Source organism: Trachinotus anak, unplaced genomic scaffold (assembly GCF_046630095.1).
Source record: "Trachinotus anak isolate AG129_WGS33_773 ecotype Australia unplaced genomic scaffold, CSIRO_AGI_Tana_v1 ptg000033l, whole genome shotgun sequence".
NCBI lineage: Eukaryota > Metazoa > Chordata > Actinopteri > Carangiformes > Carangidae > Trachinotus > Trachinotus anak.
The window spans coordinates 928548-954797 of record NW_027273884.1 but is presented as its reverse complement, the minus strand read 5'-3'; the positions used below and the strand labels follow the sequence as shown (position 1 = coordinate 954797).

At 39.2% G+C, this 26250-nt stretch overlaps 2 protein-coding genes across 3 annotated transcripts; both read left to right on the top strand.

Annotated features, from left to right (window-relative positions):
- Nucleotides 1-100: 100 nt before the first annotated feature.
- LOC139614178 (uncharacterized) lies at nt 101-2762 on the top strand. 2 transcript variants are annotated; one of them, XM_071471350.1, is made up of 7 exons: nt 101-652; nt 866-1065; nt 1164-1276; nt 1451-1557; nt 1695-1871; nt 2172-2380; nt 2485-2762. In XM_071471350.1, exons 2-7 carry the CDS (start codon nt 902-904, stop codon nt 2624-2626), a joined length of 912 nt encoding a protein of 303 aa, XP_071327451.1. In that variant the 5' UTR covers nt 101-652; nt 866-901; the 3' UTR covers nt 2627-2762. The 2 variants fall into 2 exon arrangements, with proteins under 2 accessions (XP_071327451.1, XP_071327450.1); XM_071471349.1 differs by having other exon boundaries at nt 101-1065.
- Nucleotides 2763-5091: 2329 nt separating this feature from the next.
- LOC139614131 (uncharacterized) lies at nt 5092-25998 on the top strand. Its single transcript, XM_071471298.1, has 33 exons — nt 5092-5362; nt 7422-7592; nt 7674-7879; nt 8006-8106; nt 8230-8348; nt 9659-9814; nt 11824-12038; nt 12124-12209; nt 12373-12500; nt 12723-12848; nt 13987-14177; nt 14277-14368; nt 14594-14724; nt 15554-15678; nt 15805-15931; nt 17246-17458; nt 17637-17807; nt 18210-18356; nt 18814-18863; nt 18961-19093; nt 19221-19303; nt 19385-19511; nt 19828-20018; nt 20672-20762; nt 20909-21029; nt 21898-22079; nt 22472-22627; nt 22740-22873; nt 22976-23109; nt 23201-23295; nt 24208-24529; nt 25225-25260; nt 25506-25998. The coding sequence occupies exons 1-33, from the start codon at nt 5189-5191 to the stop codon at nt 25607-25609; spliced, it is 4638 nt and encodes a 1545-aa protein (XP_071327399.1). The 5' UTR covers nt 5092-5188; the 3' UTR covers nt 25610-25998.
- The last annotated feature ends 252 nt before the right edge of the window (nt 25999-26250 follow it).

The following is a 26250-nucleotide window of genomic DNA, read 5'->3' as shown; positions in this document are numbered from 1 at the left end:
TTTAGAGGCATCGGCAGTTTTATACTTGTTTAGATGTTAAAAGCGCTCTCTCGAATTTTAGCATCCGGGCACTGGACTTCCGCAGGACATCCATGGACCGAGAAAGGCAGCGAGCAGTCTTCACTCATTACATCAAACCGTTCCTTTCAAGAAATGACTCATCAGGTAAAGGCAGGCACTCAGGCTCAGTTTGGTAAAGTCTTGGTCGCATGTAGTGGTTGTACCCTGCCAATGTCTTTGTGTCTGTCTTCTTTGCAGATCCTGGCTGTGTCTCAACCACCGGAGGCAGTGAAGAGTGGCTACAGGCAAACCTTGCTGGCTTCTCTGGTTTTGCAACCCTGCAGGATTTGCAAGCCCTCAATCCCAACTTCTCGAGTGTGAGTGGCAACTGCAATTGTAGAATTCCTCCCCTCCCACACCGAAACGTCTTAGCTGCGGTTTTGCAATTACTGCTGTTTGACGGCATATTGATTTCCTTTCGTAGGCCGAAGCCTTGTCAGCGCTCACTCCTGCTCAGGTGGCGCAGCTAACACTGAGCTCAGGGGCCTCGAATGACACAGACCAAATCGACCGTGTGTTTGAGCGACTCGAGGAGGGCAATGCTCTGGAAAACGTGGATGAATTCCTGACACAGCTGGCAGCAAGTGGAAAGGTTGGCTACTCTCAACACTGGGGGAAGAGGGACAATCCTGGGCTTTTGACCTAGCATAGGCAGTACTTAGATGCGTATCTAAACCTCTACAGCAGTTGTAGGGGACTCATTCATGTCACATATTTGGTGACATCACTTGTAGTGTCCTATATGGTGTACTTGCAGCATGTGAACTGTTTAGTCTTTCAACCCTCCCATGTCGTCATTTGACAGGACCCTGATTTCCAACCTGCGGTGAGAGATCGTGTGATGAACAGGACCTTCACCATCATCAGTCCCCACTTCCAGCAATTCAAGACAGACGACTGGTCTGATTGGTTCCTTGTGAAACTGGTTCATTTCCTCCCCAGTTTCAGTGCAGTGATGCTCAAGAATGCAACCTCAAATATAAACTGCACAAACTACCATGTTGTGTGAGTAGCATTTCAAAAAACAAGCAAGTTGCACTGCAGCAAAGTAGGAAAACACTAATGAGGGACTGCGTACAAATGCTCCTTTTCGCCTTTTGCAGTGTTCGTGGAATGGGCAAAGCTTTCCCGGCCATACCGTTGCACAGACGACAAGGAATCACGGACGTTCTGCTAGGCTACCTGAGAAAATCTGCCAGCGTCATCAACGCGCCAGGTAGGGCCGACGATGTAAAATGCGCCACGTGGCTGCACGGGCTTGAAATTGTGAAAAAAATGTGCTGAAATGGCACTGAGAGGAAAAATTGGCACTCAACTTGTTGCATGTGTATCAGTGAAAAACAATGCTTGCTGAATGGTGCGTATGCTAACATCCATCCATGGTCCTCAGTTTGTAGGCAGGGAATTCAGAGTGATGCCCAGTGGCTTGAGGCAAACCTGGGTCCATTTTCCCCATATACAACATACGCCGACCTCAAAGTCTTCAACCTCTCTGGGGTAAGTCATCCATGTCACTACCAATCTCCCTTGAAAACTGCAGCGCAATATTGTGAACTTGGAAAGTCTGCACACAGTGGTGGTTTTGCCGTGTCAAAGAGAAAAGCAGGTTGTGTATCCTCTGGTTGTGTCACCAGGTGGCAGTTGTGGACTCCCTCTCACCAAAGCAGAAGGCTGAGCTGATCCTGGATCCAGGCAGCGGTGCTTTGGACAATGAAACCATCGTAAGGGAGGTGTTCACAAGCTTGACGGAGTCCCCTGATGATGAGCAGCTCAATCAGTTTTTCCAGGCTTTCACAAAGATCAACCAGCAGGTGAACACTTAACTTTGAGATTATCGCCAAATCTTTCCACAAAGTTGCCTGACAAACAGGTCATGTAAAACTTGTCCTGGGCTCAGGGAATGTTTGCAGAAGCCAATTAGGGGCCAAGATTAGGCTCAGAATGACACATTTCTGATATGCTTGGTGAGTGAATTGCTGTCAGTGATGCTTTAATTATGTTCCTCGTGCACTGAAGTACAAAGCTGTCACCAAGCTTGCTCTCATCGCTTCAATGAGTTAGGAAAGGTAAAACGTGCTCTCGAACTGACACGCAAATCCTTTCATTTCCAGAGAAACACCACCCTCATCGTGAATCCAGATGTACGAGCCACCATCCTGAACCTGACCTTGACAGCCCTTGCTCCTGAATTTGAGGACTTTGAGCCGAAAGACTTTGAGCTGTGGTTCCAGGTCAATTTGGCCACTGTCTTGGCCAGCCTCTCTCCTGGCAGCTTGGTGGTGATCCCCGGCAACATCAGCTGTGCATCCTACGCAGCCATGTAAGAGATACTTCTCACGTCCAAAGTCAGGCGCTTTGGGTTTGCATGAGGTCAATCTGTTCCGCTCCAGACTAGTCACAATGATTTGTGTTTTCATCCTGCAGACTCACTGGTCTTCAGCAAAGTTTGAGGTCCCTGCCACTGCACGTTTCACAGGGTGTGAGATCAAGCGCAGAGTCACTCAAGAAGAGATTCACACGTACGTTGACGCACTTTTTCACAAAAATCCAATTACCGCTGCCGTGATGATAGCTGTGCTGATGCCATGCCTTCATTTCATTTTTCTCTCAAACAGGTTGCTCGTTTGCAGATTCCCTCTCGGTAAGTACATTTCTGTGGGAGTATTACATGGATTCAAAAACAATTGCATTTGATCAAGCTTTACGCGGCACAAGTTTGGCACAAGAATGTTTTTAAGGAGGCTACGATAAGCGGCCTTTGTCACTAAACTAACAGTTATGCTTTGCTTGTGCACAGTGCAATGAGACCCCGGTTGATGGTAAGTGTGAAAAATACCGCACCTTCCTATTGTGATGACAAAATCGCATTCTGAAGGTACAATGTCTAATACTTGAATCTGGTCCTTTCACAGAGAACCTCATCTGTGCTGCAGTCAATAGGTAGGTGTATTGCAGTTTTAACTGGTGCTGAGTTTGCATAGGTTAAGTCTTTTTTGTTTTTTGTTTTTTGAACATGGGCTAACTAAGGTGACATCATTTTCCTCAGATCACAACAGGAACAAGCCCTGTCTACCGGCAATTCCTCTGAAGCCCTGTGCAATTTTACCATCACCGCGCATGCCTGTTCGTCGGTAAGATTCTTTTTTTGAATAGCTGCAAATCACACAGAAAGATTTGGATTTTGCTACATTGCCATTCTGAGACAAATCTCCGTGAGATCGGAGAGTTTTTGCTTTACTTCTTGTCTGTTTTTTCCCAAGGCCACTCATCTTACTCCGAGCAACGTGGCAACACTGATGAAATGCTCACTGGAAAGCCAAAGGACATACACGGTAGAGGTGTGGAAGCTTTTCTTCCAAAAAGCTTCGACTGCAATAGACCAGGCTCTTGAATCATTCGCCACCATGGTAAATCCAATCCCACAACTTCACGAAATCTGCGTTTCCCCGTGTGAATTCTCTCTAAAGACAAAAGTTACTTTTCCAATCTTAGGCCCCCAACAACAGCAACCCATCCCTATCGCATGCTCTCGAGGCTCTTGGAGAGGTGAGAATTGCCAACTTCAGCCAGGCACAGCTGCAGAATAATGACTTTGTCATCAACTGGTTCCAGACAAAGATCCGTCCATTTTTGGCCTCTCCATCTCCCAACTTCCTATTCTGCCTGAGCTCCAAGAACTTCAGCTGCAATACGTACCAGACTGTGTAAGCAAATATGTGATACGGTGCTCCGCTGTGAGGCAGATTTTAGAGGCATCAGCAGTTTTATACTTGTTTAGATGTTAAAAGCGCTCTCTTGAATTTTAGCATCCGGGCATTGGACTTCCGCAGGACATCCATGGACCGAGAAAGGCAGCGAGCAGTCTTCACTCATTACATCAAACCGTTCCTTTCAAGAAATGACTCATCAGGTAAAGGCAGGCACTCAGGCTCAGTTTGGTAAAGTCTTGGTCGCATGTAGTGGTTGTACCCTGCCAATGTCTTTGTGTCTGTCTTCTTTGCAGATCCTGGCTGTGTCTCAACCACCGGAGGCAGTGAAGAGTGGCTACAGGCAAACCTTGCTGGCTTCTCTGGTTTTGCAACCCTGCAGGATTTGCAAGCCCTCAATCCCAACTTCTCGAGTGTGAGTGGCAACTGCAATTGTAGAATTCCTCCCCTCCCACACCGAAACGTCTTAGCTGCGGTTTTGCAATTACTGCTGTTTGACGGCATATTGATTTCCTTTCGTAGGCCGAAGCCTTGTCAGCGCTCACTCCTGCTCAGGTGGCGCAGCTAACACTGAGCTCAGGGGCCTCGAATGACACAGACCAAATCGACCGTGTGTTTGAGCGACTCGAGGAGGGCAATGCTCTGGAAAACGTGGATGAATTCCTGACACAGCTGGCAGCAAGTGGAAAGGTTGGCTACTCTCAACACTGGGGGAAGAGGGACAATCCTGGGCTTTTGACCTAGCATAGGCAGTACTTAGATGCGTATCTAAACCTCTACAGCAGTTGTAGGGGACTCATTCATGTCACATATTTGGTGACATCACTTGTAGTGTCCTATATGGTGTACTTGCAGCATGTGAACTGTTTAGTCTTTCAACCCTCCCATGTCGTCATTTGACAGGACCCTGATTTCCAACCTGCGGTGAGAGATCGTGTGATGAACAGGACCTTCACCATCATCAGTCCCCACTTCCAGCAATTCAAGACAGACGACTGGTCTGATTGGTTCCTTGTGAAACTGGTTCATTTCCTCCCCAGTTTCAGTGCAGTGATGCTCAAGAATGCAACCTCAAATATAAACTGCACAAACTACCATGTTGTGTGAGTAGCATTTCAAAAAACAAGCAAGTTGCACTGCAGCAAAGTAGGAAAACACTAATGAGGGACTGCGTACAAATGCTCCTTTTCGCCTTTTGCAGTGTTCGTGGAATGGGCAAAGCTTTCCCGGCCATACCGTTGCACAGACGACAAGGAATCACGGACGTTCTGCTAGGCTACCTGAGAAAATCTGCCAGCGTCATCAACCCGCCAGGTAGGGCCGACGATGTAAAATGCGCCACGTGGCTGCACGGGCTTGAAATTGTGAAAAAAATGTGCTGAAATGGCACTGAGAGGAAAAATTGGCACTCAACTTGTTGCATGTGTATCAGTGAAAAACAATGCTTGCTGAATGGTGCGTATGCTAACATCCATCCATGGTCCTCAGTTTGTAGGCAGGGAATTCAGAGTGATGCCCAGTGGCTTGAGGCAAACCTGGGTCCATTTTCCCCATATACAACATACGCCGACCTCAAAGTCTTCAACCTCTCTGGGGTAAGTCATCCATGTCACTACCAATCTCCCTTGAAAACTGCAGCGCAATATTGTGAACTTGGAAAGTCTGCACACAGTTGCGGCTTTGCCGTGTCAAAGCCAAAAGCAGTTTGTATATCCTCTGATTTTGTTATCATGATTCAATTCATCTATTATTTAATTAATAGGTCTTGTAAGGTTTCCCTTTTTCACACAGCTAGCAAGTTAGAATGTGAACGTGAATCCCCACTTTTTGTTCTCGAGTCTGGCAGCTAATTTTAACAAGATAACAAATTGCCTCATGGTTTTTGGTAATTTTTTCATTTTTGGTTAAAACACCAAAATATTTCTGCTGTCCTAGTTTCTTTGGGGTTGTGTTTATCCTGTCAGCATGGGTTTTATTGCTAGTGTCCTTCTCATTAATTAGCTCACTTTATTGGTCAATGGAGTATGCAAACTGTAACTTTTGAATTCAAATATGTCATTAGTTTAAGAGATAAGAGAGACAAGTGGAAACTGTTAATGAACAAGCTGAGAGCACAAGCAAATGAATGAGAGTCCATCAAACAAAATGGCAACTTAACAGGGAAGTTGGAGCAGTCATGAGAGAAAGCAAGTGAATAAAGGAAAGAAAAGTTTTATCACCTCGGTGACATTTAAAGTAGAAATCAATCATTATCAAACATTTACCAGATTATTTACAGTAGAGACAGTGGTCTCCTTTTCCTTCTACTTGTTCTTCTCCATATGTCCTTTTTATTTATTGATTACATCAAACTAAAATAAACTTACAAAATGACATCTAAGTCAATGAATGACAGGATGACAGTTTTTTGTTTATTTAAGGCTGTCAAAGTTAACGCGTTATTAACGTGTTAACGGGTCCTGTTTTAAAAAGAAAGTGCCTGCTCTCCAGGGCCACATTGCTGCCCAGGACCCGCGTTATTAACGCATTAACGCAACATGCCTTTAACGGGATTAATTTTTTTAACGTGATTAACGCTTGTGACATTTGAACCTTGGGCCACTCCGTAGCTCGGGAAATCAGGAAGCAATGCACCGAGGTCGTTGCCGTCGTGAGCAGTAATGGATAAAAAAGATATTTTGAATGGCAAGTTCAGCTTCAAAGTCTTGCCAGATGGCTCTCTTGACAGGACAAAAGTAATTTGTATTTATTGTCGCGGTGAATTTATGTACCACCGGAGTACGTCTAGTCTCAAATACCACCTGTCGGCCAAGCACACAGCGGATGCAGAGAGCCCGGCGCCCCCTCCTCGCATGAAGCAAACCATATTTATTTCAGCATCTTGTTTTACAATGCAGTTTGCAGTTTAACTGTTAGTTACTTGAACTGAGAGTATTTCTCATTGTAGCAATAAATAAACATGATTTTTTTGCATAAAGTGTTTGTCTATTCTCATGTTGAAAAGAGTATTACAATCAGTTTAAGGTACATTTAGAACAGATTAAAAATATGCAATTAATCATGATTAACTATGATCATTCATGCGATTAATCGCGATTAAATATTTTAATCGACTGACAGCCCTAGTTTTTTTGTTTAAATTGTGCTTCAAATGCCATTACTGTTTTTAATCCATTATGGGACTCATTTGCCTGATCCTCACAGTTGTTCAAATGTCATGGAAACTCAAACAGTTATCCAACTTTTTGTTCCTCTTTTAGGTGCTAAGTATAGCCTTTGAAAAGCACTTGTAGACCATGGTTGTCCAGGGTCTATACATTATAAATGGTATGACACATATTTAGACTAATTCCTGCTTTGCAGAGCATAGATAGATAGATAGATAGATAGATAGATATTTTATTAACTTTGGAAAATTATGCTATACCATACTACTATTTCAAGAGCTCAGTAATGTATTCAGTTAGTAGTCTTAACAAATTCTTGTGTATGAGTGTGCGAGGATTAGTTGCCTTTACTGCCCCAATAGAGGGCTTTGTTTAGGATTATAGGGTTGCAAAGAGTAATGCTTGTCTGTTGAAAGTAATTTGAGAAAGATTTTGTTAAAATTTGATATTTGTTAAATATAATTCTTGTCTTATAATCTTCTCTTAGGTGACTGTACTAGACTCTCTTTCTTCAAGACAAAAAGCTGAACTGCTTCTTGAACCAAACAACTTGTCAAATGAAACCGTTGTGAGACTTGTGTTGACAGAACTTACTGTATCAACACGTGTGACAGACCTTGGCTCTTTCTTTGACAAATTTGTTAGTGGTGCTGCAGAGGTAAATATCTTCATCACATTTAGCTTGTTAATTTTTTCACTAGAAAATGCCTCCTAATAAATTTTTGTCATTTTTTTCTAGCAAAACTTGACAACCATCGAGCCAAGAGTGCGTGACACCATCCTAAATCTGACACTAATGGGACTTGGCCCTAAACTATCCATGCTAGATGCAGAGGGATTCAAGTTATGGTTCCAGGAATACCTTCCTCTGTTCCTTCCAAGCATTGATTCCAGCACATTTGAAATTATTCCAGTAAATATCAGCTGTGACTCCTATCAGGCGATGTGAGTTAAAACTATCATGTCTGACTCTCATGCTGACCAGAAGCGTTAAAAAGGGAATGGAAATAGAGAATGGGAATATTGTCTTGCACATTTCAGTGAATTAAAAAATATTTATTATCTTCACAGTGTCAAGGGATGCGACAATGTTTTCACTCTTCTCTCTGAGAGGCAAACCCAACAGGTTTTCACATTTGCAATGGACTATCTTAGGAGAAATTTCTCCTCAGGTAACTGTGATGGCATAATGGCATAATATTGCATTTGCTTGTACTTGTGCATGGTGTATACATTTATACTGCAACATTTGGTATGGCATGTTCAATTTCAAAATTCACCACTTTGATTCCTAGGTTTCTCCTGTGTTGAATCTATAAATGATGACAGACGTTGGCTTGAAGACAACTTTGGTCGATTCCGTGTGCATGCCTCCTATATCGATTTTGTGACCTTGAAGAACAATTTCAATGGAGTAAGTGTTGGATTTTAGTCCTTTCGTTTTCAGTAGTCAGTTTCATGTTCACACTGGCCTATTACAAATAAATTGGAGTTTTAGTGACCATTATCCTCCATTATCAATGCTACATGAACCCACATGTACAAATCAAGTCATTCAGCACTTTACTGAACCTTATGTGAACATTAATATTATCTGGTATTATTAAGAGGATGAAGCAATAACTGAAAGTTCCCACACTGACATGGTAACAAGCCATGACCAAGATGACCATTGCCATGATAGATTTAATAGTGTTTTAACTTTTGAATTTATGCTTAAAGCCCAGACAACAAAATGTACTTAAAAGTCAGTTTGAGCCAGTTATTTGATAAGGGTTTGATTCTAAGATGATCCAAATCTAACAGGCAAATGGGCAAAGGCACCACAATTGGTTGAAATCTGTCCATTTTATCATGTTACAGGTTTAAAATATTTGCTGTTTGTTTGGTGTTTTAGAATGATACACTCTAATAATACCCAATAATATTGTTTGCATGTTCCTTTTAGTTCTAAATATATCCAACAAGTGTCTGTGTTTTAATTATATGGGTTTATGTGTTGATGTCATAAATTACCTAAAAAATGTCCTAATTTCAGCCAACCCAGGACCCAACACCTAGCAAAAATTGCTTGCCAGAACCAACCCAAAATTTTAAGCCAGCGGTTTAAAGTTAAAACTCTCTCTCATGATATCCACCTTCCTTACTTTTCTATTTGTCTTTCTTACATGCTCTTTAAGCTCCAAGACAGGAATACTTTGCTGCTGTGTTATCGTATAATCATCATTTATGTAAACCATGAGGCCAACAGTGGTAGAGCTATACCACTCGCTAAGCATCAGCCTATTAGCCAACCATTGCATGCAAAAATCTTCAGGGCAAAATCTTCAAACACCCCACTGACAAAGCACACAACAATCATAACAACAAACCAGCAAACAATTGACAAGCAGCGTATACTGACACTCCATGTCTTGATGTGAGAGTAACAAATGCTCACAGAACAGAAACTCTTTATCTTTGCCAGTATGCAAATTTCTTTCATATTATACTCTGTATTTTCCAAGAATAACTAAAAGACACAACCAAAATGATTATCATGTTTTTAAGTTGCAATCTGTTGGATCACAGTCACATACGTATGAGAATCTGTGAGCATGTGTTTGTGTTTTTACATGAAGCTTGGACAGAAATTATGCTGCATTCAACGTGGTGCATGTGTGTAAGACACTTGTCTGTAAGGTGCGTGTGTCCACTTACTGAATTGTTGCTTATCCCTTTTAGGTGGAGGTTGCAGATCTTCTAACTGTCAGTCAGCTGGCTGAGCTTGCAGTGGCTCCATCACAGCTACAGACGATGCAACAAGTGACAAGAGTCATGACAGTCATCAATCCTGTTGACTTTGGTGCTTTCTTTGATAGAGTCTCACCAGCCATTCAGGTAAACATCTACTGATACTTTACTTTTTCTCAATAATACTCACACTGCTGGTTACAGTTGTAAATTTATATGAAATCGTAACTTTTCCAAATGAAATTAAAAACCTATTTTTTGCAACATTTAATTCATTACAGTGAATAAGGTGTGCCAAGTTAAAACCGATACAGTCAAATTCAACAACTCTGCAATTCCTTCATTAAGGTTCAGAAAATGTGGTTTAAAGAGGTGTTAAGTCAACCTAATGGTCAAATTTGTGATGCTGTTACACGTGAAAGTATAAAATAAGCTAATCTTAGCTAATCTAGGTGCCACCTTCTATCTACAAACATGGAGACACATTGAGCAGCAACATCCACCAGAAAGAATTACACTCAGTTAACTCATGTTGCAGGCAAACGTTTGATAGCAAGTCAACTGGCTGGGTTCTCCTGCTGGCTGGTCATTTTACACAAATATTTAATATTTTGATTAACAACTAAGTGAAGTTGAGATACACTTTTTTTGCAACATTATACTCTGAAATATCAATTACACAAACCTGTAATGAAATAATGCAATGTAATACAACAGCTCTGCAAGAAATCCTAGCTTCATAAAGGTGATGATAAACTGTTTCAGGGAGGTTTTGAATTTGATTAATATGAATTTTGAAGGCATAAGTTACTAAATCATATTTCGAGTGTACTAATACTTTTCCCAGCCATTGATATCAGAAAGCAAAACATGAGCACATTTTAGCTGTAATGCTTTTGCTTGTTGAACAAGTTAGCAAACAATAGGCTAAGGCTAGACAGCGAATTGATTAGTCTGCAGCAATTTAAACAGGTTTAGATAGTGCGATCATATTATAGTCCAGCTGGAATTGAAATGCACATTTTTGCAACACCATATACACTCCAATGGCGATGAATTAGGTACACCTAGCTAAAACTATGCAGGTTAATTCAACAGCTGTGCAGGTTTATAATGAATTGTTTTAGAGGGGTGATAGTAATATTTTGTCCACCTCACTGACAGTATATTACACTTCATTTTTGTAGCAGTGACATGAGTAAAGCACAACAGCAAATTTTAGCTTTCCAATGGACACATCCTGGCTTGCTAAACAAGCTAGCACACACAACAAGAAATAAAATAACATTTTAACTAGCCAGCTGCTGTATGCAGTATTTAAAAAAGCTTCAAACTTGTCTGGCTTTGAATGGAGTTGTCTCATTTCTTCAGAACACTCACACTGTTTTTGGGTTGTAACCAAGTTAGGCCACTCAACATTCACCTTCCCAGAGTTTTGTCTCTTCAGTTCAGTGGTGTAATCCATTTTGGTTTGTTTACTGTTGATTAGCTAAAACACGATAAGACAGTAGTTTGCTTTCGTTTCATTTTTCCTTCAGTAATCTGCATTTGCCCATTTTAAATGCGCAAAGAGCTAGTGTTAAGTCTATGACCCTTCTCTGGCTATGATTGGCTTACCCTGATGTTCCTATCCTATTCCCACCAGGCTCTCTCCTGATGCCTAAAACTAACCAACCCAACCCACAAAACTATGCCAGTTAGAGACAGAGTAGTGCAGATCATGACTTCGCCAGCCTGGGAAAAAGTAATACAGACAGAGAACGCACAGGGTGACTTTTTTTTGACACTTGTTGAGTTAACTGTCAGATTTCCCAACCCATTTTTTACAAAAAAAAGAAAAAAAAAGAAAAAGAAATAGTTCAAGTGCAAGTTCTGTCACAAAACTATGTTGTCATATATCCTTGGGCATTTTTAAGTGGTTAAACAGAAATTCTGGAGCTTTCTTAATGGGTATATGGCGTATACTGCATATCATGTAGACTACACCACTGTTTCAGTTGGATTTTAAAGGTAACAAAGGAACACATATCTTAGTTGGCTTTATCACATTTGACTCATAAATTTTAACATGATTCAAATGTAATATTTTTACTTTCATGTAAACCATTTAATTTCAGACTTCAAATTCTTATTAACACTACGTAAAAATCCCCTAGATCCACCAAGCCAACTACACAGAGGAGGTGAAATCCGCCTTTCTACAGGCAGTATTTGAGAGAGGGAATCTGTCTTCTCCAGCTGTCAGTGACATGGAGTTCCAGCTGTGGCTCAGGGTTCGGCTGAGCCCTCTCCTGGTCAATCTCTCTCCCAGACTGGTGACACCTTTATTTGACATTGGGAAGAACAGGAGTTGCAACAGCAGCCAAGAGATGTAAGTATTTCTGTGGTGGTGGTCATTATCATTGAGATGTATGTATTTTCTTAATTTCATCCAACTAATATTCATGTGAATTTAGGATGATGTTACTGGACACACTGCACATGACACTCAGCAACAGCACCCAAAGGGAGATCTACAAAAACACCCTCCTCTTCCTCCAAGGTCTGTATGAGAGAAAATATTACAGATAATCTTACAGATTACTGGTTACCTAGAGAACTACTATGACAATGCTTATTTATAACAAATGAAAATTTGTTGTGAAATGATTGTTCTGTTTCAGCTGTATCAGAATATAGAGTGATTTCATTTGTATTTAAAACAGGTCCAACGCCACTCAAGTGTTACAGTGGTGGAAGCTTCTACGTCTATCTCAGAAACACTTTCCTCAGCTTTGGCTTTCCAGATTTGTCCATGTTCACATCTCTTCTGCCACAGATTCGCAAATCAGAGGTGAGAAATATCTACTTACTTTATGCCTTTTTTAAAGTTCACACATAGAAGCAGAAGTTGAAACACATTTGTTGTTTTCAACAGTTGGATTGAGTATCATTTGATCTATGAGAAAATGCCTACTGATGATGTGCTCTCCCAGTAGGAATACAGCAGTGCTATCAAAATATTCTTCTGAAAGTTGTAATTTTAAAATCTTTTTCCCCCCTTTTTTTTCTTCAGCTCCTAAGTACCATCAGCACCTCAGAGCTGCGTCAGTTCCTCAGTCAGCCCAATGTGATTGATAACAACTCTGACATATGTATCATCTTCAACAACTACAACAACACTTCTGCCTTCCTAGAAACGGTATGTCCCATGTCTGAATGTTACCAAGTAACATACATTATTATTGATGACACACACCACTTTTAAAAGTTTACATGTAACTTGTTAGTAGTACGTTGTAATCTTATCACGTCTTATATGTATTTCTCTCAGTGAATTCAAGCAGCCATGAGAGCGCATATAACTCAAAACAAAACTATTGCTCCCTGCTTAATGAATATTATCAAGGAGCACATAAAACCCCTAGAACAGGGGTCGGTTCCGGAGCCGCATGTGGCTCTTTCATCCCTCTGCTGTGGCTCCCTGTGGCTTTGGAAAATAAATAATGAGTATTTAATTAAAATGTATTTTATTTTAGTTCGTTAGTTTTTTAAATGTAATTCTAAATTTGAAGATTATGGTGATCTTGTAACATTAAAATAAAACGTGTTTAATTTTTTGTCGCTCAAAATATGCGTCACAACCGCCAATGTGTGACACCCGCCGGCACGCGATCTATTGAGCTTTTCGACCCCCGGTAATTTCATTTTCTCTGTAGCAGTTCATTGATTTCATAGATGCAACGCACTATAGTTTTTCTTATACATAGCATAAAGGTAAAAAACGATATATGTAGTGTTATCTTCATTTTAGATGTCAAAAGGGTTTTGTGGCTCCCAGTGTTTTCTTTTCTGTGGGAAACGGGTCCAAATGGCTCTTTGAGTGTTTAAGGTTGCAAAATTAAGGTTTCAAAGGAAATTTTCTGAGTGTACATCTACCTAATCTATGGGAGGCAACAAGCATGTTGCAGTTTCCCTTGAATGCAAACAAAGCCTCTCATGTATAACTTAATATTATTGATTTCTCTAAGATGAACATGTGCTAAGATGCTAATAGCAAATATCCTACAACTAAAATAAACAACCATGACCAAGAAATAACCAACAAAAATGCAGGAAGGAAACATAGTCTGAACTGTCACCAGTAATGAATGAAAGTACAAGCAGCACAGCAGCAGATGTGTAGCCTAGCATTCATTTATCATGGCAAGCTGATGTCCAGTGAGTAGACCTCCGAGAGGGTGGACACAGTTCTACGGCAAACACAGAAAAATGTGGCTTCTATTCAACCTGTTTAAATTACTGTCTCTCATTAAATATGTAAATTCATGTGCCATTAGGAGGATGTTCCAGACAATGTGAAGATGGTGATCCTCCCCTGTGTATGGTCTTTGGCCCTGAGCAGCAACAGCAAATCTGAGGTTGATTCCTGGTTTGACCTACGTTTGAGGAACTACCTTAAATTCCTCAGCAAGAGCCTCATCAGCTCCACCGAAGTGCAGAATTCTTCATGTCTTGCCTTCCAGAAACTGTAAGCCTATTTTTCACAGTGTAAGAAAGCTCAGTGCCAAATGGACAATTACAGATAGATTAAATGATACAAACATTCTGTGGTTTTCCTCTTAATTAGGGTCTCTGTAATGGCAACTAACTTCACATACAACAGCTCTGAGTTTGGACGGGCTGATGTATACACCACCATCAGGACCTACCTGAGAACTGGTAAGATACATTTTTGAGAAAATGTTTAATGCATGCTGCAGATGTATTGTAGGTTTTCAAAGTAATAATTTAATCTGAGTGTGCAGCATGAATCTACAGAATGTCACCTAGGTCTAGTGCAGCTTTAAATGTTCTAAAACAAATATTTCATCTAAAAACAAGAAAAAAACACTTTCAGTCTCAGCTTTTATTATTTTACCAATTGTTTTTTCCCTGTTTCCATAGGTTCTGGAGCCAGATGCTACAATGCCAGTGATGCAGAACTAAACTCAACCTCCTGGTTTGTCAATTACATCGGCAGTTTTGTGACATTCATCACCCTGGACGATATTACCACCTTCATCTCCACCAGTCAAGTATGTCAAAAGGCGGTGATGAAGAAGCTAATGGCTAAAGCTAAGCCTCTCCAAAAATATTATGATTATTTCATTTTCCAATTGCTATTTGTATGCAAAAGATGCCATAGGTTATTATGGTGAGAGAGAGAATGAGCAAGCAAGACAGAAGGAAGATACTAGAAGCCTCTAGTCATTGATTATAACCGCTAGTTCACACAAAGATGCATGGTGCACAGGTGGGATTCTGGCTGCTGCTTTGGTTCATTTTATCAACAAGAGCAAAGGAAATACTTGCAGGGAATGTGCAGAAATAATAGAGTAATGCTTACAAAAAAACAAAAACACAACAAGTGGTGTGTCTGAATTGGCATCACAAATAACTTTTAACGTGGTTAAAGCAGGAACGCTGGTGAAGAAGTCTGCATTTATCTATAAATTAAATCAAGTGATTTTTTTACAGCACCTGCACTGTTGTACTGTATGAGGAGCTTCTCCTTCATTATATGAAATATGCCATTGTGACTGGCTCAGCTGTTAGCTGTCAGCTGTCAGAGCAATGACACCAGTGATAGGCTGAGATTGTATTTTATTACACATCATGTTAGCCTCCCCCCAGCATGATAGTCTATTATGGCACCACATCAAGTTTATGCTTAAACTTCAACAAAATATATAGTAGCCTATAGTTGTCACTTTAATTGGACCTGCCATAGCTTTAATATTTGTAATCTAGTTTTGTTTAAGTCTGTTAAATCATTTTACAATTTAATTATTACAGTTAAACTGAGAAAACCAACAACATTTTAAAAAAGCAATTAACTGACTTATTTATTTCTATATTTTTAAGACTGAAGTGTTCTTGGAGGACCAAGCCAACCTGGAGCTGTTTAACAACACAGCAATCCCAGAAAATGTCACCAACTATTACATCTCACAGCTATTTGCATTCAACCCAACTTTCAACCCAGTGAAGTGAGTATCCACAAATTTTACAAAATACGTCAAATCACACATATGCGTTTGTGGGTCTTTCTATACGTTATAATGCTTTAAATTGGTATTTAGATGAGGTTGAAGGATATGTCTCTTTCCATGTAGGCTTCCAGGCCTCTTCCTGTGCTCTTTTGAGGTCCCAAGTGAAGCATATTCTTCTGTGAATGAAGCAGATACCTTACTCATCTTGAGTGAGATGAAGAAATTCTGCAACACAACCATGGACCCAGAGGTACCAGCTCCTAAAGACTTTGCAGAGAAACAAAGTTTGAGTTTCACTTTTTTAAAATTGTCTTTTTCATAGATAATACACAAAAACAAACAAAATAATAAATGCACTAGTTATAGAGTTATGCATTTGAAACTTTGACTTACATTTTTTTGTATATTGTAAAGACCATAATTTTATTTCACATCCTTTGGTCAGTCCAATACAGAGTTAAAATGTGTCTGTGTATTTTGTGACAGGCTGGGCTCAACTTTTAAGCTTTATGAAGTGTTGAGGTTTGAATTAGTTTGGTGGGCTGAATTGGGTTTACAGGGTCTGACTGTGTAGTTTTGGGGACTGTAAAGAGTCCTCGGGTAAGAAAGAATGAGATGTGTTAGCACTATGATATAATGACAGCCTGAGGAGAGCTTTTCTATCTTTCATCCTGTGTATTATAGAGTCAGAACCAGTCTGCTTTGATTCTGAATAGGACTAGGATTAGACAAAGACAGACAGAATGTCTGTATAAAGGAGTATTTGCAAAAGGGCATCTTAGAGTTCCCCAAAGATGCAGCCTATTACTGAGTTACTGAGCCAGAAAAACTGAAAGGTGCCACCATGTCTCTGAGTACCTTAGAAATCCTTTATGGATGCGTTATGATATTATCAAAATCAATTAGATGATTGAAACTGATTTCTTAAGAACATGAAATAGTGGAGATATTATGGTTTCATGTCCAACATGAGGCTTGGTTGTTGTTGATTCTGCTTGGCCAAAAGCTGAGTAATTTATAAAATACTTTAGGTGTGAAACGATAATGAAATGCATTAAATTATTTGCAGCAAAGAACAGTAAACAGTCTTTATGCAGGTTTTCTTTTGCAACCTTGCTCACCATTTAAACATGTGCCTTTCTGATAATGCTTAAAAAGATACTGTGCATGATCGTGAGGTAGGGTTGCCGTCACAGAAATAACTTAAGAGAGACAAGAGCTTAAGCAGTATAAGATCTTTATCACTAATAACAAAGACCTGAGTTAGTAGAGCAAGTGGTAAGAGGTGAAGAGAGGACAGTTTTCTCCATGTTGCACACTCATACACACTATAGTGATACTTACTCTCTGTTAATTGATGTTAATTAATATATGGGCATACATGATTACTCCATATAAATATATGTTTACACATTACATATGATTACATATACATGATTACATGTGATTATGTCATGTGTGTTATGTCTTCACATTTTTCTCTGACATATCATAAAAGCTATAAAAGAGGTAAATGTCCTCAGTTAATATTTTTTTTTTGTGACTGGTGTATTTCTTTCTATAGGTGTCTGCTGCTCTGGCATCCAACATCCAGACTGTCACAGGAGAGACATTTGCAACTCTTGGCAGTGCCAGCGCAGGCCTGACCAGCAGCCAAATCACTTCAGTTGCCCCATCGGTGCTGCTTTCTTCTTTACCCACCCTGGGCACAGTTGACACCTGGAACCAAGAGCAAGCCACCACAATCGTCCAATCCATTAGTGCAACAGACTTCCAGGTGAAGGCCTGTCCATCTAGCACAGCTGATTATCATGTGAAATATTTAATGCTTTGAAGCACGCACCTGCCAGTTTTCTGTATTAATTTGAGTGTGTTTTTATTAAATATAAAATGTCCCTGAAGTACTTTGTATATTTACTGACCATGGCTTTGATCATTGCAATTTTTGTAAATAGCTCAACACTGGATCCTCCCTGGAATCCCTTGGCACACTTGTTACTGGAGTTCCTGCAAAGTCAATAGAAGATGCTCCAGCCTCTGAGCTACTCAGCATCTCCAAGAGCCCCACCTTTGTTTCCAACATGCTGGCAGCCCCAACAGTTGTCCAACAGACCTTCGTCAAAAAGGTACAATCACTTTCTGATTCTGCCACAACATACAATACAGTCCGGGTTTGATTCTCACATCACTGACTCAACTATCTGCAGGCATGGCTCTCTGTTATTTATAAAAATCTTTTTGAGGGAATCAGGGAGCAAAAGCAATATATTGAAGTATTTGAACATTTGACATCAGGGAGACATTGCTGATCTAAGATTGAGATAAAAACGCATTTGATACCAAATTGCCTATTTTACTGTGTTACCATACAAAGTACATACAAGTTTGTATTTCTATGTATAATTTTTATATTCTTATAGAAACCAAACCTGCACCCATGCAATTGAATACAAAAAGAATAGTTTTGAATGTGTTCCCTCTGAATTCTTATGTGATCTTGGTTTTAAATGCATTTAATCTCCTGGTAGATCATATCTGTGGACACAAACCCAGCCAAAGTGGTGCTGAATGTCCCCGATGCTATGGCAACCGAGATCCCACCATCCCTGCTGGTGTTTTCTGAGGAGACTGTGGACATTAGTGTGATCAACAGAAAGAAATGGACGCAGGATCAGGTCAGTAAATGGTTTATACACAGAAGAGAGTGAAGTGAAGTTTGGTTTTTGAAGTTTGATGCTGATATAGTTTGACTGAAATCTCAGAGTTGATTTTGGTGAAATTCAATTTACACATTTAGCACATAGTGTGAATCCACATTGAAATCAAAATGAGTTAAATTATTTTAGAATTATCATAGCAGTCCAGAGATACTTAGCAACAACCCATAAAACCTCTGATATATTTACATTGTACCATGGGGGAGTAAAGTGAGGTATGAGGTAGCATGAAGTTAGCTTTAATAGTTGAAAACACACAGCCAAAGCTCAGAGTAACTGACTTCTGACTCTAAACCTGGTCCCTTTACATTAGCAGGTGAAAGCTATTGAAATAGGTTGACATGCTTAGGTAAGAAATAACTTTCAACTTGCATTGAATTGTTCTGATTTTGTTTTTTTGTTTTTGTTCCTCTAGGCCGCCATGTTCTTTGGGACACTGGCTAAAACAAACTTTGACATTGAGCAGTAAGTGAACAAGTACCATAACTATTTATTTGTTGTTGTTTTTATCCCAAGATTATTCTATTAACTTTCTTTGTGGTTTTTTCATTCTCTCTCACAGGCTTTCTCCGTCTGTGCTGCAAGGCTTCACATGTACGTCAGTACAAAGAATGACAACAACCCGGATCCAGGGTCTAATCCGTGCTTGCAGACCGAGGAGAGGCAGGGCCAAGGTGGCACTGAAGGAAACACAGGTAAAGTCCAATGAAATCTTTGTGAAACTAAACTTAATTCAAACAATTTACTTTGGCTTGTTGTTGAAGTAGGATGTGAAATACTGGAGTTAAAGGTTTAAAAATGTTTAAAAATCATTTTCTACAGCTTACTTGCATGTACAACTTGCTCAATGGAAACATCTCCCAGAACTTCAAAGATTATCCCTCAGACATGCTTCTCTACTTAAAGTAAGTCTGTCTCCAAGCATTTTGTTAGACTGACCTCCTTAGTTGCCACTGACTTTCCATCTTCATGTCAATTTATTACAGCAACAAAGATGTCAGTAGGACCAACTGCAGGTCATATTTTACTGCTGTGGGTGCTTCAGACTTCTCTGTGGCCTCCAGCATTCTGAACAAGGACACACTGCTGCTTAATGAAGCCAGGACCTGCTTGGTGAGTGACATTAAAATTATGGTTTACCACAGCCAACAAAAAACATTAAATGCAGTAGAAGAATCTTTCATGTAAAAAAAAAAAAAAATCAGTTAGCGATGGCATATACCAAAAGTAAAGATACACATAAAGAATTTTATGTAGATGCATGCAATACACATTAAATTATTCAAGATATGTATTGCAAAGTATGTAAAATCAAGCAAACTACTCTGAAAAGTAGTCTAGGAAATGAATTATCATGGATATGAATGGTACATTGTGTGTCACACTGTTGCACGTTTTTAAAATAAATACTGTTTTCTGGACCATATAGGGCATAAATGGCTTGAGTCTGAGCAGAGACAATGTGGAGGTCCTGGGGAACATGGGTTGTACACTGAACAGCTCTTACATCCAGAACGCTGATCCTCTCATCCTGGAAAAACTCAAAGCCTGCAAAGACTTCTCTGACAGCCAGGTGGCTGCCATGGAGACGCTGCTGCTCTCTGGGAAAACACCTTACGGGTACAGGAATTAAATCATATTAAGAGCCATTCAGGCTACACTAAGGATAAGGATAAGCAATATTCTATGTTTCTCGTATTGTCAATAAATAAAAGCTCAAAACCAGCAATTAATTGATCAGTTGTTTTCTGTGTTGCCAAAACCTGACACAGGTTATTCCTCTGCAGCATAGAATTCCAGTTTGGGCTGAAAACTAGTAAAAACACATCAGTGACTCATACTGTTTAACTGTGTGACATGTTCCTTCATTACCATGAACACACACACACACACACACACACACACACTGTGGTTTATTTTGAGTCAGTCCCACATACACTACTGTAAATACTAACAAATGCACAAAATGCTGAAAATTGCCACAAACAAATACAGGAGATGCAGGAGAAAATAGACTTGAATGCCAGAAAATATTGAGAGATAGACAAGCACATTGTCTGTTTTGGTCTTTTGTGGGCTTTTATGTTAATAAGAAAAAAAGCCTGTAACTGTGCTAAATACAACATTTTATCATCTACACAACATCACAATTTTTTTTCTGGAGGTACTTTGAGTGGTCTTTAATGTCCATGCAATAAAAATATTAAATCCTCTTCTATTAAGTGGGTAGCAAGCCAGACTATGAGAATATAAATCTTTGTCTATGTTTTCAGAAATGTCACTACCTGGAACGAGCAAACACTGGAGAACCTTGGGATCCTTCCTCTATATTTCACAAGAAACATCTGGGGACAGTTCAAAAGAGTATGCTGTACTCTTTATGGTGTTTGGTGTTTTAGTAATGATACAGTTTTATGATAAAGTACCATGTAAGAGATAACTCATCCATTTTCCACTTTGTATAAAAAACATTTTCTGTAATGTTTTTTTTTTTTTTTTTTTTTTTGCAGAGTACAAAGAGAAGGTTCCTTAAGACCTTTATGCCCGGCCTGAGGAAAACAAAGACAAAGAAGCGAAAGCTCCAGCGGCTGTTTCGAGAGATCAGTTCCCACAAGATGAAACGAGGAGCAGGTAAAAGTAAATTTTTTGTGTTCAGTTTTACTATGTAGCTGCTGATAATGGAGCTGGAACAACTAGTCCATCAATAGGACTGTCTATTGAGAGGAGATTAATTGGCAGCCATGCTGATAATTGAATAATCAAAAGCAAGGCAATGTAACTTTTGCTGAACAGTGGGCTGCATATCTATATAAAGTTTGCTGACAGTAGCAATAAGACCTCTGAGTATGAAAGTGAACAAGCATGTTTTATTGCTTATGAACTCAACTTTTCATTTTTAAAGAGCAGAATTTTGGTATTTCTTCTTTTTAAAGTATGTAGTCTTACTCAATAGCACCCCAGTGTACTCAGTGTTGCATAGCATAAACTTTAAGCAACACCACTTCAAGTGTGAAGTGTACCAAATTAGCTATTTTAAGTACCTATTTGTTATGTTCTATTTGATGTACTGACATGACTACAGTATCACTGGATAACTTACTAAGGAGCTTCTTCTTTGATTCCTAAGCAGAGTTATCGACATTTATTTGCAGTTGTGTTATGTCTGTGAGTTTGGGTTTTACTGAATCATGGTTCAGATTTTTGACATAAAAATTGTGAGTTTCAGATGTTTTTGGTATAAAATGTTTTGGGATATTGATATTTGATTACTTGTTAAATTATTTTATTCGTCTGATTTGGTTTGGAGATCTTTTTTTTAAAGTAACATTTCAGACAAAACAAACACTTCAGCATAACCTCAAACTCTAAACATGGAATGCAGCCCTGGCTAACACAGTACGATATTTTACAAAACTAGTGAGTGTGTAAGTGAGTGGCACTTGCATGTCTGCATTCAACTTTTTTCTCTCATTGGCTCTCTCACGATTATTCACAAAAGGCTGCACCGTGGGCAACATCACCCAAGTGACAGTCAGCGACGCCTCCTTCCCCTTTGGCTACGACCAGACGCAGTTTGACCTCTGCCTGGACGTCCCTGTTCTGAAGGACAATCTCAACTCCATTTGCGAGAAAGTGGATGATGAGGACTTCCAGAAAATCATTCTGAAGAAACTCAACCAGGTAAATTTTGTATATGGAATGTGGGGTTTCCAGGAATATTATTGTCTGCTTAGTATGAAACATAGAATAGACAGATAGATAAAAGAGATTTAAAAAATGCATCAAATTACAGTATAGATATTAGGCATTAAAATAGACATAGTGCAATAAACAAGGGCCTCACTGGTTAATGAAACTTTTGGGAATTTCCAGGAATTTTGAGAGATGCCCTGACAAGGAGGGTTACAGGAATACACCAGAATATGTTTTATGATTTTAGACATAGCTGAACAAACCAAGAAGTTATCCTGATACAGCAGTCATCATGTCATGTGACCCTAGCAATGTGATTGTGGTAATGTTTATACTTGGATATTTCTATTAATTTCTATCCATATTCTCTGTTCTTCCAGGCATTCCCATCCGGTGTTTCTGATAATGAAGTCCAAGTGCTCGGATCAGTGTCGCGTGTGGCATCACTTGAGGACATCTCAAAGTGGAACATCACCACAGTTGATACCCTGGCAGCACTCATGAAAGCTGAGGATGGATCATGGGAGGCAGCAAAGGTATAATGTTGAGGGATTCTCAAAACCATGCAGCCTTATAAACTGAGTTATAACAGATCCCCATATCTTTATACATTTGCTCACTCAAGGTGTTTTCTTTAATGTTGTCTAGAGCAAAGCGATCATCACCAAGTATCTGAATACTTCTGACAACAAGCTTGGCAGCACTGAGCTCGACAGCATTGACTCCAACCTGTGCTCATTAGACACCAGCACACTGAAGAGCATCAGCCCAGACAGTATCAGGTAGGTTTTCAGCATGTAGCTCAAAGATGCCTAAGCACAGCCACTTGTGAGTGATGATTTAGACATAACACTACATATTACCTTTTTCTTGCATCTTGTCAGAAATGCCAAACCTCTGAATGTGGCGTCATGTTCGTCTGAGCAGAAGAGAATCCTGTATGAGATCAGTAACACTTCTTTCAGCTCACAGCGTGCAAGTCCGGCCACCTTTTACAATTTGATTAAGAGCTATATAGGTAAGAATGCATGTTACCTGTCTTTCTGGCTGTTTCTCTATCTCTGATAAAATTCCTCTCAAATTTCGGGTTTTCCTCTCTGCTCTGACAGGTGGAGCGCCTCTGTCAGATATAGAAGCACTATCAACTCAGAACATCAACATGGATATAGACGCTTTCCGGAGCCTCGACCCAAACGTGATTGCTGTAAGGATGCTTGTTAAAGAGTTGATTACAGAGTGTTTTATTCTTTTGCAAATATACTGCAACTGAGCTAAGGCTATGCCTTAGGATATCTTACTTGTAAACACTGTCATGTGTTTTGGGGTCTGGGGTCCAGGGTAAGTACAGCCTGAAGGATATTAGATAAGACTTCTGAATCCAGAATTAAAATAATAGTTCAACATATTTAATTTCTTGCCAGGAGTTAAATGAGAAAATTGATACCACTCTCATACTTATCCATTAAATATAAGGCTACAGCTGGTTAGCACAGCTTAGCATAAAGAACTCAAACAGAGGGAAACAACTAGCCTGGTTCTTTCCAAAGGTGAAAAAATCTGCCTACCATGACCTGTTAAAGATCACTAGGTAACATGTTATATCTTGTCTCTTTTAATCTGTACAAAAACTCTACAAGTATTAGTATAGTAAAAGAATAAGTATTAAAATGGCAGTTTGTTGTTTTACAAATGCTGTAGCATTGGCTGTAGCATTATATCTAACACCTTCTTAATAATACAAGGCTAGTTTACTTTTGTCTTGTCATGGTTTAGTGAGGTCTTTAAAATTACCACAGACTTCAAGTTATACAGTATGTGAGTCTCAGTAATTTGTCTTCTTGCTAAATGTGTGATAATAATAATTTTAAAAAATAATTTTCCTTCGGGGGCAGTAACCAATCCTAAGTGAAGGCCCAAAGCTGTCAGCTGCAGGGCTTAAATGTAATGACCATTTCTAACCACTTTCAAAACATTATCAGTAGTTTATACCAAAAGTGTCTCTAGAAAAAGACATGCAACAGATTTATTTTAAATCTATGATATTTTCATTGTTCCTCATTGTCTAGTGTGTAAAAACCAGACCAGTTCTCATCACTGTTTCATCTGAAATGCATAGGGTTTGACTGTGACTGATGTCCAAGGCCTCATGGGCAGCCAACTGCAAGATCTGAAGGTGTTTGAGAACGACCCTGTGATTCAGAGCTGGGTGAACAGGCAGGTGCAATCAGACCTGAACAAGCTGGGTCTGAACTTAATCACCAACAGAAGTGACCCAACCACTGTACCATCCAGCTCCAACAGCAACACAAATCCTACTACATTCGCATCTGCATCTGCATCTGCATCTGCATCTGCATCTGCATCACCATCAGCATCTGCATCTGCATCAGCATCAGCATCAGCATCAGCATCAACCAGCTCTGTGACAGCAGCACAGGGTAAAAATGCATTTCTTATTAAATGAATGTAGGCTTGGTGCTTACACAGTATTGCTAGTAGTAGTAAGCTATTTGCATTATATCGATTAAGAAAATTAGACTGTGGCAGCTGTACAGCTGCTACACAATTAGACAATTAATCATTAAAAACGGAGGGCTAAAACTTTCTGCGTTCCATCTAATTTTGTTATGTCTTACCTTTGTAACTATTTGAAAACAGGTTAAAAAAAAACATTTTCCCTTATGCCTCATAAAGTTGGGTCAGAATAACAACAAGAACACATTTATAGACAATTTTTTAAACAAATGACCTGCAGCCCCACAAGCTAGCACATTAAACAATAAATAACTGAGTTTCTGGACTAATAGTGTCATTGCTTGTGGAGTGTCCTCAGATTGCTCCATGGTTTTCAGCCACAAGAGGACGCAAGTGCACCACAGCCTGTGAACATTTCAGTGAACAATAAGTGAAGAGTATTCATAACAGTTTCATGATTATACACCTTGTATTTATTTAGCATGGCCACCATAACTGGACAATATGCCACATGATTAGGTGTTTGTTCATGCATCATTTGAATTCACATTCAGTTAATGATATGCAGTAAAGTGGTTTGACTGCAGATTAAGTAATACTGCTTGGTATTGTCTTATATAACAGTGCACCATCTAACTAGATTCAATCTCATCCACAGGAAACACAAGTGGCTCAAGTGCAACCCTGACAAACGGTGAGAAGCTACAACTTGTTTCTAATTTACAGTACCAGTTTACTCACTCTAGATAGATAGATAGATAGATATAATTCAGAAACTCTAAACTATTTGTTTAATCTTATGAAGGGTGGCACAAATATAAAGTCTGATCTGCTTTTCAACCATGAGAACAGTAGCAAGAGTTGTTAAGAAAATAATAAGATTTAGCTTCAGTGACATATGTCAATCCAGTCTAATTATATGATTTTTGCTTCTCCTAGCTTCAACCACAAGTGGGGGAACAGAGCTTGCAAAACACCCAACATCCATATTCCTGATTGCTATCCTGACAAGTGTGCTGCAAATACTACAACAACTAACCTAAATACATGTGTGACTTTAGCATACTAATCAATAATCAGTAATTATTCAATGATTTTTTCTTTAATGATCTTGAGTGTGATTCATTAATGTTATTGCCAATGTTATTTATTCAAGCCTAAAGAAAACCGCTTTATTGCAACTGCTTCACTTCTGCTTCACTCTATCTGTTCCTGGTGTACAACTATATTTGACAACAATCATTGGAATCAAAATCTATTACTATTTTAAGTTGTGATTTGGATTTTACTCTACATGCTTGATTTTTGAAATTATGTACTGCTAATAATAATATTTATTATTTAAACTGCATGAAAAATAAATCCTTTAAAGTTACTGAATTGTAATTTAAACTATTACTATTCCTTAAATTAATAAATACACACTAATATATTGATGCTTGTGTTTCTTTCTAGTGAAGTAGATTATAAATATTTTTTCTGGATTTTGCCCACCACATCTCTACACTCTTGAATAGCCTTCAAAGTAGTAGCATGTATATTGAAAAAACAATATCCATAACATTATCTTCCTCGCTAAGTTTTGACTCAAAATAAGACTATATATCTTTATATGGGACAGAAAGAACAGATTAATCCTAACTTCTATCTAGAAAATTGACTACACATCTCTAAAGCCATGATT